The sequence below is a fragment of the Artemia franciscana genome, chromosome 15, assembly GCF_032884065.1.
Source record: "Artemia franciscana chromosome 15, ASM3288406v1, whole genome shotgun sequence".
Classification (NCBI taxonomy): domain Eukaryota; kingdom Metazoa; phylum Arthropoda; class Branchiopoda; order Anostraca; family Artemiidae; genus Artemia; species Artemia franciscana.
The window spans coordinates 41797318-41813790 of record NC_088877.1 but is presented as its reverse complement, the minus strand read 5'-3'; the positions used below and the strand labels follow the sequence as shown (position 1 = coordinate 41813790).

The 16473-nt window shown below is 34.7% G+C and overlaps 1 protein-coding gene across 2 annotated transcripts in view; it reads right to left on the bottom strand.

Moving 5' to 3' along the window:
* The window catches only part of LOC136036483 (juvenile hormone acid O-methyltransferase-like), a 35408-nt gene that overhangs the window by 3096 nt on the left and 15839 nt on the right, over window positions 1–16473 (bottom strand). Inside the window, exons 2-5 of one of the 2 annotated variants that reach the window (XM_065718745.1) lie at window positions 15268–15483; window positions 9815–10018; window positions 7969–8101; window positions 6116–6269 (exon numbers count right to left, since the gene is read on the bottom strand). In XM_065718745.1, the coding sequence (XP_065574817.1) occupies window positions 6116–6269; window positions 7969–8101; window positions 9815–10018; window positions 15268–15440 (664 nt within the window). In that variant the 5' untranslated portion in view covers window positions 15441–15483. The remainder of the gene's footprint in view (window positions 1–6115; window positions 6270–7968; window positions 8102–9814; window positions 10019–15267; window positions 15484–16473) is intronic. The other variant, XM_065718746.1, reaches the window with a different exon arrangement.

Below are 16473 nucleotides of genomic sequence, written 5' to 3'. Positions count from 1 at the left end.
TGAGGTATTTTTAACTTACAAAATAGTATTCGTATCTTAATGAAATTTCTTATTTAGAAGTACCTCGAAACTCGGATCTCCTATTTTAAATCCCGACCGGATCCAGTGTCATTAGGGGGGGGGGGAATCTTGGAAAACGCTTAAAGCGTGAGATCAGGATGAAACTTGGTGGAAAGAATAAGCACAAGTCCAAGATAGGCGACTGACATAACCAGACCGCATCCGCGCTCTTTGGTGGAGTTGGGGAGAAGAAGTAATTCGGAAAAATTAGAAAAATGAGGTATTTGTAACTTACGAACTTAATGAAATTACGATATTAATGAAATTTGATATAATTACGATATTAATGAAATTTGATATCTAGAAGGATCTTGTGCTTTAGAACTCTCGTTTTAAATCTTGACCAGATACGGTAACATTGAAGGGAATTGGAGGGGGAAGCCAGAATTCTTGGAAAACGTGGAAATCAAGGTATCTTACGAATGGGTGATCGGATCTTTATGAAACTTGATCAAACAGTTCGTGGTAACGAACTGTAGTAAGGAGCGACCCGGCTCTATAGTAACCAAAACTCTAAAAAATTGAATTTTGATATCAATAGCTACATCAAAAGAATCGCATTTTAATGCTGATTTTAAATATATAAGTTTCATCAAGTTTAGTCTTACTCATCAAAAGTTACGAGCCTGAGAAAATCTGCCTTATTTAAGAAAATAGGGGGAAACACCCCCTAAAAGTCGTAGGATCTTAACGAAAATGACACCATCAAATTCAGCGTATCAGAGAACCCTACTATAGAAGTTTCAAGCTCCTATCTACAAAAATGTGGAATTTTGTATTTTTTGCCAGAAGACAAATCACGGGTGCGTGTTTATTTGTTTGTTTTTTTGTTTTGTTTTTTTTCTTTTCCCCAGGGGTCATCGTATCGACCAAGTGGTCCTAGAATGTCGCAAGAGGGCTCATTCTAACGGAAATGAAAAGTTCTAGTGCCCTTTTTAAGTGACCAAAAAATTGGAGGGCATCTAGGCCCCCTCCCACGCTCATTTTTTCCCAAAGTCAACGGATAAAAATTTTGAGATAGCCATTTTGTTCAGCATAGTCGAAAACCATAATAACTATGTCTTTGGGGATGACGTACTCCCCCACAATCCCTGGGGGAGGGGCTGCAAGTTACAAACTTTGACCAGTGTTTACATATAGTAATGGCTATTGGGAAGTGTACAGATGTTTTCAGGGGGATTTTATTTTGTTTGGGGGTGGGGCTGAGGAGAAGGGGCTATGTTAGAGGATCTTTCCTTGGAGGAATCTGTCATGGGGGAAGAAAAATTCAATGAAAAGGGCGCAGGATTCTCTAGCATTACTATAAGAAAACAATGAAAAATAAACATGAAAACGTTTTTTCAAATGAAAGGAAGAAGTAGCATTGAAACTTAAAACGAACAGAGATAATTACGCATATGAGGGGTTCTAAAAATACTTTAGCATAAAGAGCGAGGTATTTAGGAGGAGATAAATACCTTGCTCTTTATGCTAAAGTATTTTTAGTAATTTCAACTATTTATTCTACGGCCTTTCTGATTCAGGGGTCATTCTTAAAGAATTGGGACAAAACTTACGATTTAGTGTAAAGAGCGAGGTATTAACGAGGGTACAAACCCCCTCGTATACATAATAAAAATATAAGGTTATGAAAGTTTGTTGCGTAAGTTAATTCTTAAGTTACGTGTATTTTTTACTAATAAAACGTTCATTAAAAATTAAAAGTTCTAGTTGCCTTTTTAAGTAACCGAAAAATTGGAGGGCAACTAGGCCTCCTTCTCCACCCCTTATTTCTCAAAAATCGTCTGATCAAAACTAAGAGAAAGCCATTTAGCCAAAAAAAGAATTAATATACAAATTTCATTTTAATAATTTATGTGCGGAGAGCCAAAACCAAACATGCATTAATTCAAAAACGTTCAGAAATTAAATAAAAAAAAACAAATTTTTTTAGCTGAAAGTAAGGAGCAACATTAAAACTTAAAACGAACAGAAATTACTCCGTATATGAAATGGGTTGTCCCCTCCGCAATCCCTCGCTCTTTACGCTGAAGTTTGACTCTTTGCCACAATTCTACTTTTTAAAACAATTAAAAGCTTTAGCGTAAAGAGTGAGGGATTGCGGAGGGGACAGCCCATTTCATATACGGAGTAATTTCTGTTCGTTTTAAGTTTTAATGTCGCTCCTTACTTTCAGCTAAAAAAATTAGTTTTTGTTTATTTATAAATAGAAGAATCTTATGTCTCAGATGCTTCATTTTCAATTCGAATCGGATCTGGGGACATAAGGGCTGGAGGGGAAAACGCTTAGAGTGGAGAGATCGGGGTGAAACTTCATGGGAAGAATAAGCATAAGTTATAGATACGAGATTGAGATAATTGGTACGGATTGCTTTCTTTGGGGGAGCTGAGGGTTGTTAATTTGGAAAAACTAGAAAAATTTAGGTATTTTAACTTAAGAACGGGTGACCGGATCTTAATGAAATTTGATATTTAGAAGGAACTCATGTCTCAGAGCTCTTATTTCAAATCCCGACCAGATCTGTTGACATTGGGGGGAGTTGGAGGGGGAAACCGGAAATCTTGGAAAACGCTTATAAATGTCGTAGATACGTGATTGACGTAACCGGAATGGATCCGCTCTCTTTGGGGGAGTTAGGTAGTGGGGTTCAGTGCTTTGGCGAGTTTGGTGCTTCTTGACGTGCTAAGACGATGAAAATTGGTAGGCGTGTCAGGGAACTGTACAAATTGACTTGATAAGGTCATTTTACCCGATTCGACCATCTGGGGGGCTGAAGGGAGAGGAAAAGTTAGAAAAATAGAGCTATTTTTAACTTATGAAAGGGTGATCGGATCTTAATGAATTTTGATATTTAGAAGGACCTCGTGACTTAGAGCTCTTATTTTAAATCCTGACCGGCATTAAGCCTCTGATTTTCCTTTTAAAGCAATCTATTGATTCTTAGAATTTTGCTAGAGCTCATACCATATGAGCTCTTGGCTCTTCAGACCTTGTCACAAGTGCCATATGAGCTCATAGCTCTTTTTTTCTGGCAGGTATGCTAAAAAAGTTTTAGAAACTGGCCTCTCCAGAAAATTCACACTTTCTAATGATGTAAGTTTCATCAAAACCGAATATCTCCATCTCCAGCACAGAACGATAAAAGCTGAATAGTTTCTCTAAGATTTTTGGGAATGGTTGTCGCCATTTAATTTTCCTTTTTTACTTTGGATCTCCTGTCCAGGCTCTTCAAGTTATTAGTTAAAGCAAAAATCCACAAAACAAGTTTTTCAAGGTATAGTAAAGAACTCCACTAAGCCAAAAATGGGCAGAAATAAAGTCAAATAACCTTCCAAGCGTAAAACTACCACAAATCTCCATCAATAAATAAATGAAACTCAAAACGAACAGAAATTACAATAAATAACCTAGCCAAAGTCAAAATGAGCAAAAATTAAAGTGAGTAGGACTGACAAGCCCTATAAAAAAACAAATGACTGTGAATTGTCAGCTTAGTATACATATATTTATATTTTTTCCTTAAAGTTTTTATTATTTTTTTTACTAAAGTAAAAAAGTGAAAACATTTTAAATGTATTTTTTTCTCAGTAAAGTGCAAATTATGTTCTGGGAAATGATTTCGACTATTAAAATGGGCACTATCCCTTTCAATTTCCGATTGAATTTGTCCCTTTCGAAGTTTCTACGGCAACTCTTTCTATACAAAGTGTCATGGTCCAAAAAAATAATACATTGTGCCCACATCGCTCTTTACTTAGGCAGCGCAATAGCGCTACCTATGATGGCAAAGCCGCCCTATAAATTCTAGATAGTTTGGGCACACTAACTAAAAGCGTTTATAATGGACGAGACAGGGTGACTCTTAAGATCTTTAATCCCCTTAAAAAGACACATTGACCTGTTCTGGTATGCATAGTTTGATGAAGGTTTTCTCTGATTTCTGGAAAAAACGTGGAAAATACCTGATTATCGGACTTTCTAAAGCTAATTATCTTTTTTTTCGATAAAATCGTAGAAATGTTTCATAACTAGAGATCTATCAGTTAACTCCAAGACTTTTATTATCAACGTCACTCTGTCTAGTAATTTTTAGTCATCGGATAACTCTTTTTTTTTATAGCTATTTATTATGAAACAAAACTTTTAGAAAAAAATTGACTCAAGTATCATTGAGTTGCAGTTTTGTTTCTATGATTTGAATACGTTCTGGAAAATCTAAATTATATTTCTTTTTAATTGAATATTTTCTTGGCTTCGAAAAACAAAACAATTAAAAGAATATTTTAACGGATAATTCATTTTTCTTTCGGGAGAATTTTAAAATAATTCTTATCTGCTTTCTATCAGTCAACACTATGACATTTATCGTTGTTTTGACTTTGTACAATAACTTTTCTTTTAGTAATTAAATTTTTTTTTCCATAGCTATTTTTATAAAAAATAAATAAATATCGATTTACTGTAATTAAAGTTAAATTACTTTCTGAAAAATCTACGTTTCATTTCTTGTTGGTTGAATGTTTTCCTGATTGTTGAAAAACAAAACAAAAATTGTTTAAAAAAACATTTTATGGATCATTCACTATTATTCCGATTTTTTTTTAAATGGTTCAGAAATATACTACTCTGTCAATTAAAGCACCAATGACAGTGAAAATGAAATCTAATTGCTTGAATTGGCTTGGAAAGTTACCCAGCCATTTACATTTTTAAAATCAGGAAAGTTGGGAATTCAATTTTTAATGAAAAAGAACTCTATATGCCGGTATGCCGTTTTCGGTAGTAGCGAGTGCCGCCTTAAAAAAAAGAAACATGGCAAATTTTGAAATTTATTGATGGCAATTCATCGGTTTGAAATTGTAGATATTTATAGATATTGCGAGGATTATAAGTATTATTTGTGATCTCAACTTGACTGGGTTGATGTATTGGAATTTCCGTTAACTCATTTAAATTATTGCATGGTTGTACACCAATTATTAGGGGTAGGGCAGTCAAAGTTTTACATTTGAAATGGGAGGCAAAGACTTTATGTGGAAATAGTTTTTTAGACATACATTTTACAAGTTTCCAAAAAAGTTTTTTTTATAGATAAATACAGGGCGTGGGTGTTAACCCTCTTGTTTGAAGGAATGTATTTGGACAAAGTGTTAATATAGACGTTGTGGGTGCTTGGAATTGGTAGCTGCCCTCATATTACAATATATCAATTATAAAAGGGAAGACTACCATCGTATACCCATACCTGAAGAGATTGGATAAAACATTTCGTGGTAAAAAAAACTGTAAGCAAGGACCGACTTGGCTAAATAGTAACCAAAACTTTTAAAAAAATCTTTTTATAGGTGCATCAAAAGAATCGGTTCTTCATGCTAATTCCAAATATATAAGACTCAGTAAGGTAGTGTTGCCCACCAAAAGCTAAGAGCCTGAGGGAATTTGCCTGATTTTTGAATGAGGAGGAAACACCCCAAAAAAGAGAAGGAGTCTTAATGAAAATTTCGCTATCAGATTCAGCGTATCAGAGAACCCTATTGTAGAGTTTTCAAGCAAAAATGGGGAATTTTGTATTTTTTTGCCAGAAGAAAGATCAGGGATGCATGTTTTATTCCAGGGGTGATCGTGTTGGAACAATGGTCCCAAAAAATCAGGAGAGGGCGTATTCAAACATAACTTAAAAGCTCTAGTACGCTTTTCGGTGACCAAAAAGATTGGAGAGCAACTAGCCACCCTCACCCCTTTATCCCCAAAACGGTGCTAACCACTTGGCTAGGGCCGCTCTAAAATCCTTCCCACCACCTACATTTTCTTGAATTAGTGTCCTTGTTAACAAGGGTAGTTCTTCTACAAGAAAGAGGGAGGCAATGGGCCTCTGAGGTATGACACTCGACCCAGAGTGCATGGATCCGCCCCGCCATAAAATTAAAATAAAAGGGTGATTCATGAAGAAACTTTGAAATATTTGGAGATATAGCTGGTCATATTTAAAAAAAGAAGCTTTCTCCAGCCACCATAATAAGGTAAAATATTGGATTTGGATACACGTATTCGTACACTCACTGCGAACATGGTTGATGTTTTCAAACAAGAATGACTTCTCAATAGTTGAACAGCTTCTGACATCAAATTTTGATTCCAGTGCCATCTGGGCAAAGTATTCGGCGGGATTTTTTAAATAGTGGGTTCGCGGCACGAAGTTGGACACATCCTAAATGATGAAATATTTTCAGAAAAGGCTATAGTGATTTTCTATGGCGGGGAGAGAGGGTCGTCTGCCTTCCACCTCGTAAAGTAAAGGGAATTTTTCAAGTCTCCCCCTCCCTTACCCCCTGATATACTTTTATTCACCTTTGCATAAATACATGTCACAATTGATGAAAGTCACCATTTGTACCTTTGCTGTAATCCAACAAGTCTTGAAAGATAGGTCATATTCCCCTCGTTTTTTTGAAGTTAATATACCTCAAAACGATAGCTTTTTTGGTGGTGGATAAACAATTTTGAATGGTTGTGTTATTTTCACAATCTGTTTTGACTTACAAAACCAAAACGCATTAAAGGAATAGTTGTTAGAATCTTGAGATGGAGGGATTTCTGGGGGGACAACTCAAGTCTGAAAATAATATGAAAAAACAACAACAGGCAAATTGAATAGAAACAGTGAGAATCTTAAAGGAACAGTCATACAGGTCTCAAAATCAGGGAGGGGGAATGAAGGCCCTACCTCCTGTGTACGCCCATGCCCTATGCTTATTTGGCAAAGTTTGTCAATTATAAGTGCAAAAAAACATTATAGTGCAATTTAAAATGAAGAATATCAATAAGGTCTATAAATTTGTATATTTTAAAATAATTATATATAAAAAGCCTATAAAAGCAACAGAATAAGGACTTGAATGAGGAGAGGATCCTATTTGTATTGACACCACAATAAACATATACTTGAAAGAACAGTCAAAAATAACCGGCCAAAAATAAACCTAATATCAATAGAATAGCTGAGGGCGGGCAAGATCCTGATTAGCTGAGGGCGTCACCAATATCTTGATTGGTTGCCTAAAATTGTGCTTATATAGCCCAGCTTAGGCCAAATAAACAGTAGAACTTAAGTGAATGTGGTGGGAAGAGGCCATATAAGAAGAATTAAAGACAGCGGGAACTTTATCTGAGGGAGAAAAGAGTGAAATCGTGTATAGAGAAGAGATGTGTAAGATGTGCAGCTGTTAAACTCAGATGGCTTAGTGCTGAGATAGTTTCTTTTATTTTCTTTTATAGAATAGAACCTTTTTTTTAAACACAGGTATAAATGCAAAAGTTTGTCAGACAGCACACATGCCTAGTGGTATATTTCAGCGCTGCAGATAATACCCAAACGGATACAAAAGCTGCGTTGAACCAACTCATTTGACAAAAAAAAGAAGAAGCAGAACTACCCTCCTCCAGATTGGTCTATTAGATAATTTTTAACAACCTCTTAAACAGTCACGGTTTAGCCGGAACTGGGTTGCAAATTTTTAGCCCAGTATGACAAACGCTGAAACATGCTCTCGACGTCAGACGAATTTCATATGTAAATTATGATCTATGAGCCGTCAAGTACCAGAGGCGGATCTAGATCAAAATCTTGGTGGGGCCCAATGTGACAAGGGCGCTAATTAGCATAATCTTGGTTGGGTGGGGGGCAATATGACAAGGAAGCCAATAATTGACCAAATTGACAAATTTGAACCACCCCCCTGGATTGCCAGTGTTAAGTACTAATGATAATGATAATTAGCTGAGAAAGTCCTAGAAAAATTCAGCCATGCAATTATTATGGAAAATGTTAGAAATATTTAGTATTTTAAATAATTTTTTTATTTTTAAAACTGAGCATTTTTTATTTAGCTTAAAAAAAGGATGAGTACCTTCATGTATTCTTTCCAGTCGGGCTTATATGACATCAGCTCGTACATGGTGAAAATGGGATTTTGTGCTAGAAACACCAGAAAGGTTTCTCCTCCGGGCTTGAGCAAATCGTATATATTGTCAAGCACTTGTCTGGAAATAAAAGATAGTAAGCAAACAGTAAAATAATCATATTCAATAAAAGAGAAATAATAACAAAATAAAAATCGGAGTAGAAAGTGGTGATAACAACGTTGCTTTTCAGTAATATTAAGTATTTTAAATATCATGAAAAGTAGACTTTCGAACTGCGGAACGAGAGTAAGTAAAGAGAGAAAAATAATAATAATAATCAGAAAAATCCGATATAAAGCACAATAATAATCAGTGTAGGTATCGACGATATCAACAACGTCTTTCAATAATTTAAGAAAAAGGCCAAATTTCTGGAATGAAAACTTTCGTATAATGGATCAAGAGTAAGCAATAAGTTTGAAATAGTAATAATAATGAGAAAAGTGAAATTAATAATGGATAAAGAACATTGACGATAAACAACAGTGCGTTTCAATAGTATTAAGAATTCGAAATTTCTGAAATGAAGGATTTTGAATTTGGAAATGAGAGTAAGAAAGGAAAGAAAAGCAGAGAGTAAGCAAGCAAAGAAAGGAAAAATAAAATTAATAATTGATCAGAGAAATCCAATTAATAGTACAATAATAATATAAGTAGATACTACGATAAAACCCTGCGTTTCAGTAATGTACGAAAAAGCCCAAATGTCTGGAATGAAGGTTTTTGGATAGTGGACTAAAAGTACGCAAGGAGATTAAGATAACGATAATAATCAGAAAATTAGAAATAAGAGTGAAAATAATATGAATAATAATCAGAGGAGATATTTACGATAGAAGACTGCCTTTTAATGATTTTAAATGAAGACAAAAGCTACAATGAAGGCTTTCAAATAGTGAAATAAACCATAACGAGATGAGAAAATAAGAAAAATACTACTACGAAACATGACACAGGCAACCATGACATATAGGAGAAGAGGCATATATAGGAGAATATAGAAGAAAAATACATATAGAATAAGTATAGATTACTTCTATACTTCAAGAAATACAGAAGAAGAAGGAATATAGAATAGAAGAAATATAGAAGAAGAAGAAATATACATCGAGGATGCTTCTTTCAATAAGTGGCAAATTATTTTCAGGACAAACCAGAAATAATAGAAAAGAAAAGGCAGCTTAAATTTACAAACATGAAGAAGAAGAAGTATATAAGAAGAAGAAATATAAAGTATAGAAGACATATACTTCACGGATATTTCTTTCAATACAAAGCAAATTATCTTCAGGACAAACGAGAAACAATAGAAAAGAAAAAGCAGCAAAAATTTACAAACATGAAGAAGAAGAAACATAGAAAAAGAAAAAATATAAAAAAGAAGAAATATACTTGACGGATATTTCTTTCAATAAGAAACAAATTATCTTCAGGACAAACGAGAAATCATAGAAAAGGAAAAGCAGCAAAAATTTACAAGCATGAAGAACAAGAGAAGAAGAAGAAATATAGAAGAAGTAGAAATATAAAATATAGAAGAAATATACTTCGCGGATATTTCTTTCAATAAGAAGCAAATTATCTTCAGGACAAACGAGAAATAATAGAAAAGAAAAAGCAGCAAAATCCACCAACACTGACTTAAAAAAGAATCAATAAAAACCAAAACCGGAAAGCAACAAAGAACTAAAAAGAATGTCCAAAATAAAATGTGATTGAAGACTAAAAAATCCGGATAATTTAGCTGTATGTTAGCAACTTCTTTTTTGAAAGTTTGTGTTTTCTGCCTACCTCAAATCCGTGGTCCAATGCAGACAGTAGAAGCTGAAGATCTTATCAAATCCCTCCGGGAAAAGCATTCTAGGCTCGATTGTTCTTTCTATGTCCATTTGTTTGTAAACCACATTTGGACCGTTCAAATTTGGGAATGTACAGAATTTCCTTGCAAACTCGATCATTGTCCAACTAATATCCACTCCTACTATCTCAGAAGCGCTGAAATTTTGCGTAAAAATATAAAATAAAAATATTAAGAAAAATGATTAATCTCCAAATTCAATAAAACTGAAAAAAGCGTTGTTTTTTTTAAAGTAATTTTGTAAGACTAAACATGAAAGCTTTGACTAGCGTTTTATGTAGAATATTGTCCTTGAATATTTATGTCAAAACAACCCCACATTTTCATTTTACCCTAAAAATTTTAATTTTTCCGGGCATCAAGAAGAAAAAAACCTCTCAGCGAATTTGGAGATAAAAGCGTTTTAAAAGGATTCTTGCTTTTGTTTTGCTCTTTAATCAATCTTTTAGGATAAAAGATTAAATACTTTTATATTTCACCCTAACGACTGTCGTATGTACAACTGTACGAGTGGCACCATAAAAGTTGCACTGCCCTTGCCTCTAGATCCGTTTCTAACTTTCCTTCCTAAGACATCAACTGTTAGTTTTTAAACTATTTTCTTAAATTATTCTTCTAAATCTCCTACATTGTCGAATTTTAAACTCTGCAGTTTCATAGCTAACTGTTTTTGGACAGTTAATGGGGTCTCAAGTAGGTGGGAGAGGGCAATTGAGATTGTCTTGTCTCCTCCACCTATATCTAAAAAAAGACTTTTTTCTTAGGTATGTTTACTGAGAAAAAAAAATCAGAATAGTAAAAAATTGCCCTCGCCCTAGATTTGGAAAAGAAAAACTTTCTTCAATTTTCTCTTGATAAAAGCTGAAAAAATTCTTTTCTCCTCCCTCTACATGTTTGTAGATTGATACCCCCGAGAAAATTCGTCTCAAGTTCTCATCTAGGAGTCTTAACAACGTCGCAACTACCTGGAAGGTACTTGTCCTACCTAATTTCCGCTTTAAATTGTCTCAAGACAGTAATAGATGTTTATCCTTACTTTCAACATTAATAATTGCACTCCTACACACTCTAGCATTTTGTGTAGATACCCCTAGTCTTCGATTTATAGGAAAATAATCGATAAGGTTGGGTGTCTTACCACCAAATGAGCTCCATATTTGCATTTGGGCGACTTTGTGCCCAAATGTACTATTGTGTATGACATTATTATTGTACCTACAAAATTATTTTGGTCTATTATTGTTGCTATTTCCATTCCCTAAAACACATTTACCAAGCTAGCATACCATTTATCTCTATTTGTACAATCATTAGTATTAATCCCTCACCCCCTTAGAAAAATGCTATATTTCTACCTGGGATTATGTCTATTTGTTTCTGTAATTGTATGCAAAATTCCTCTGAGTCACTAATGTCTCTGTCAGTCGGTTCCGTAGGGGCATATACCATTTTCACTGATTTCTTGCACTTTTTGGTCATAAGGTTTAGTAACTAGAATTCTATGATCAATATCATCCCAGCACTAAAGAAGACTTAGAAGTCTCCTTATTTATCATGAACTCAAGTCCCTGCTTATGTAATCCATCTTTTGTTCTTGAATAAACAAACTCCATACCAATATAGTACCTAATTTAGCCCTGGAAGACGAGTTTCTGAAGTTCCCAATAAATCTAGTTCAAAAGGTCTCCATTCGTCAATCAAATGTTAATACGATAGTTGTCTTTCAGTGTTGTGGCGTTCAATTTTGCCATTTTCACGTTAATTATAACGTCGATATTGATATGGTCTCAAGAAAAGCAATAGGTCCCACCAGTGCGGGTCAGAGACTGATAACCTCTTGCACAAAGCACTTAAGTCGGCTTAAAACTGGCCAGCAGGAAGTCCCGATGACCTATAGTTCAATAAAGGATTTTTGCATTCCAGGGCCCATCATAATGACTGCATTTGTTGATGCTCTTCAATCAGCAAGAATCAATGTCCTAAATAAGCAATATAATGCCTATTAAGTCTGACTCACTATATATTTATTGCTGCAAATATGTTCCTTCAATGAGGAGGCAATACATAATAAATAATATGACTAGGTAGAAGCTATTCAGCCCAATTAGTCCACCAAACCAATCAGAATCAAGAAGAACTGTATATTAATGAGCATTAATGTACATAATGAACAGCTTTGTCGTTTTCTAGGGTGTAGTCATCTACAAAAGGTACCACATCTCAAGATCCACCTGCATCGCTCTTCGTAGTCACGTTTGTTGCAAATAAAAAATTATCTATCTATCACGGTTCTGGCTAGGAGATCTCGTGAGGAACGCAATTGCCCGGATGTAACTATGAGAATGGGCAAGTAGAGTTTCCCTTCTAGGGTAAGGATGGAGGAAGGAGCCCATGATAGATTAGAGACCTCAAACCATCTTACAAAACCGGAACAGCTCCAACATTTTATACTTAACCTCTCCTATTCAGGGCATTTGCTAGAAATACCAGTAGAAAACCCCGTGATCATTTTGGGTGTTATTTTGGCCCACAGAAGGACACCATCTTCTTGACAGGAATTTAATAATGCTTTGACATCAATGTCCTTCTGTGAACAGTTGAGCACAGTAGTTTTCTTTTACACACATCTATTTTCCCTATTATCAACTGTCAAAATCACTAGGATTTGAGCTGTCAGAAATTCTACTTTATTTATTTTTAAGACTAAGTTCAGATCACCACCCAGTTATAGAGCAGACTTGAGGGGATTTGCTACTGGTTGGTGCATGCCGATACTGTGGTACAAAAGTTACGTTTTGAACTGTGTCCCTGCTAGTTGACCATTTTCTGTCACATCGGGTAGTGATACTTCACCATTGTGACCTTAGAGTCGAAATTTTGGGCACCCCTCGCGGTCAGTAGCAGAAACCTTATTCATTATTGGAACTGATTGGTGGTCATCGAGACGTCAAGTAGAGTGTCCAAGCTTACCAGTGTCTTACCTAGAGTGTCTTCAAGTAACTCAGTTTCTATTTGAAGCCTGCTCAAGTGTCGCTATGGAGACTTATCAGCCTATTGAAAACCAAAAAATTGAAAAGAGGATTGGACTCAAAATGTAACTTCAGCTGTGACGCCTAATATGGGATAAAGCGTAAAGGCCCCAATATTTACCAATAGATGAAAGAAAAAATGAAACCCGTGATATTTGCGTTCGGCTGTATTTGTTTTTAGGCGTCGGGAAGGATCGCGTGGGACGGTGACAACAGTGATAACTTGGTGTTGCTAAATGGCTATGGCTTGGTAAGGTGCTTTTGTAGCAAGTATCCCAGCAAGTTTATTTGATATAATTGTACATGTTTTTTGAGAGGTGCAACACGAGAATTGTTTTAGATAATCCACATTTTTGGTAAGTGCAAGGACTCATGCCTGTATCCTAGGTCAAGACTCCTTGCCAAACACCTCTTACATATTTTTCTCTTTTTTTAGTCTCAGAAATTTAGGTAATGGCCTATGGATTTGGTCAAAACATAAGCTATGAAATGATGGAACATGAATGAAGGTAAAAGATGCAATAAATTTAATAAGCAGTTTGAACGGCCTCAAGGTATAATAGAAGAAATGTGTCACGAAAAACCTAACATCAGGGTTGAAAAAGGGGGTAAATAACGGAAAAATCGAATTTGAAGAATGAATTCATGTACCAAGGACAGTTAAAATGAAATCTGATTGTTTGAATTGGCTAAGTGGAAACAAATACAACCATGTCTTAATAAATTCGAAAGCTCTGGGATTGAATTTTTAATGGAAAACATCGCTATCTATAGTTTTGCAGTTTTGGTAGCAGTGGGAGCCAAACTTCAAAAAATAATCGTGACGGAAATGAATGAAATATGAGCCAAAATAACTAATTTCACTTTTTTTTTATTTCACGTTAAACATGGCTACACTTATGGTAATGCCCTAAAAACTTTTTAATTTAAAAAACAACACAAAAAGAAATTTTTTAGAAAATCTTGGTTTTAAGGTATGAATTGACCTAAGACGGCTCCAGCCGGCAAGAACAATATTTGTATTTTGTGTTCTTGGTATTTTGTTATTATCAACACGTTATCAAACTTTTTTCACCATTTGTTTTTGACTGCAATACAAGTTTTTTTGCTTTTTTGTCAGTGATTGCACTCTTTGAAATTTCTAACTGTTGTAGATAATACATGGCTATAGTATATAAACATATATAATATATAAACTTGTAAATACATGTTATCAATGATATAAGTACTGGTATTTGAATGTTAATTATAATATAGCCTTCTGCAGTCTAAATCAATTTTTAAATTATATTATCCGTAAGTGTTACTCCAATGTAGGCCGGGCATAATTGTCTGGTATAAATGGTCCAAAACTATTATCCAAAACAACCAAGTAACAAAAGTTAAGGCAATTGCAAATCAACCTGACTTGTATTTTGAAGATCTTTAGGGTTCCTGCATTAAATAGCGATTGAGACCACACTGTTTTTCCTTCATAAATATCAACAACAAGAAGGACAATAGGGGAATCTTTTCGCAAGACAGTGGAATTCTATATTTGCATGAATATTTTGACCCTATGCCCAAAGGCCGTCCTTAGCAAAACATAAATATATAAAATAAAAGAGACTTACAATGAGATACTACCATTAAAACTAAAATGATTTTTTTCTAAAATGTCCCAGCATCCTTACTTTAGCGAAGTTCAACCAGGACTTAATGGTCGTATTTTATTGTGTCTCTTTTCTTTTTCGCAAGACAGTGGAATTCTGTATTTGCATGAATATTTCGACCCTATGTCCAAAGGCCTTCCTCAGCAAAACATAAAGATATAAAATAAAAGAGACTTACAATAAAATACGACCATTAAAACTAAAATAATTTTTTCTATAAGTCCCACCCTCCTTACTTCAGCGAAGTTCAACCAGGACTTAATGGTAGTATTTTATTGAAAGTCTCTTTTCTTTTTCGCAAGACAGTTGAATTCTGTATTTGCATGAATATTTCGACCCTATATCCACAGGCTGTCTTCAGCAAGACATAAATATATAAAATAAAAGAGACTTGCAATAAAATACGACCATTAAAACTAATTTTTTTTTTTAAGTCCCATCCTTGATTCAGCGAAGTTCCACCAAGACTCAATGGTAGTATTTTTTTTTTTAAGTCTATTTTCTTTTATATATTTATGTTTTGCTGAGGACGACCCTTTTACATAGGATCAAAGTATTCATGTGAATATAGAATTCCACTTTCTTGCGAAAAGATTTCCCTATTGTTCTTTTTGTCGTTGATGTTAATGAATTCCTGCATTGCTTTGCTATTTGCCTTCAATCCTATCAGTTTTAATTAAGACCTTACGTACTAAGCCCGTATACCTGGAAAGCCACTCAGCCAAGAGTCCTCGTGTGATTTCTCCAGTTCCGCAGCCAATGTCCAAGATTCGTTCTCCAGGCTTAATCTCCATTTCCCCAATGAAAGTTGCCATCGCGGCTGATGCATCTCTTTTCTGCATTGCACTAGAGATTGCATAGAGCTCAGCGTCTTCCATGGCTTGGAGGGGAGTCGACTAGCCGCAATGCTAGCGTATTTCGCTAAAAGAAATGTCTGAAGTTCAGCTCTTGAAATATGAAGAGTCAGTATTAAAGGAAATCAATTAAACAAGAGGAAGGTCAAAATTTATGCTCCCTAACCACGGTAAAAACCTTGATTATCGATTATAATTTGCTAAGGTCGCTTAATACGTCTTCGGTATTAATTTGGATTACAAAGATCTATTTTATGGAAATTTAGCTGATTGTGGATTCTAAGTCTTTTTTTCAAAGTTAACTGTCATGATGAGAAAAACTACAAGAGAGAGGGATAGAAGTATGATAAAGAGTTAGACAATTTTAGTCGGAGAAGAAGACTATGAAAAAGGACAGAACTACTTTCTTTAATGATACACAACCAGCGCAAAAATTACCCTTTCATGGCAGCCCGAAATTAAAAACAGACTTAGTCCCAATTTCAAAATGAGCCCTTTACATTACCAAAGAATCGAGAATCTGCCTAGGGATGTCATTTGGTACTACAGTTTTTACTTCTGTCAAGATATTAGTCAGTTTTGGCTGTGACAAACTACTTTTCAAAGCCGAACTTTTTTAAATGAACATAGATTTTATAAATTAGACAATTAATTTTAGACTGTCACTTCAACCTCTTTGGGGCCTTGTCTTTTATTCTATCTCATTCGCAAGTTTTTTTTTCGCACGTCTAGACTTTCAATGCTATCCATTTTCAAAGCACTTGTATTCACGAAATGTTTATTTTCTGACTTTAATATATAATATAAGCTGCTGTCCATATAAAGTTTTATAGTGTTTAGAAATACTTCTCATCTCGACTTAACGGCCCGTGTGCTTGATCACTCATTTTTAAAGACTGTCGATGAAATTTCAAACTGTGTATGAAAAGTAGAAAAGTTGCGATGAAAAGTTGTAATGTCATTCTTACGTTCATGTGAAAAACTTGTATTTTATTTTATTTAATTTTGTTAGTGCTTAGTAACCTACCCACGGTTACTCTAAATGTAAAGAGGGTTA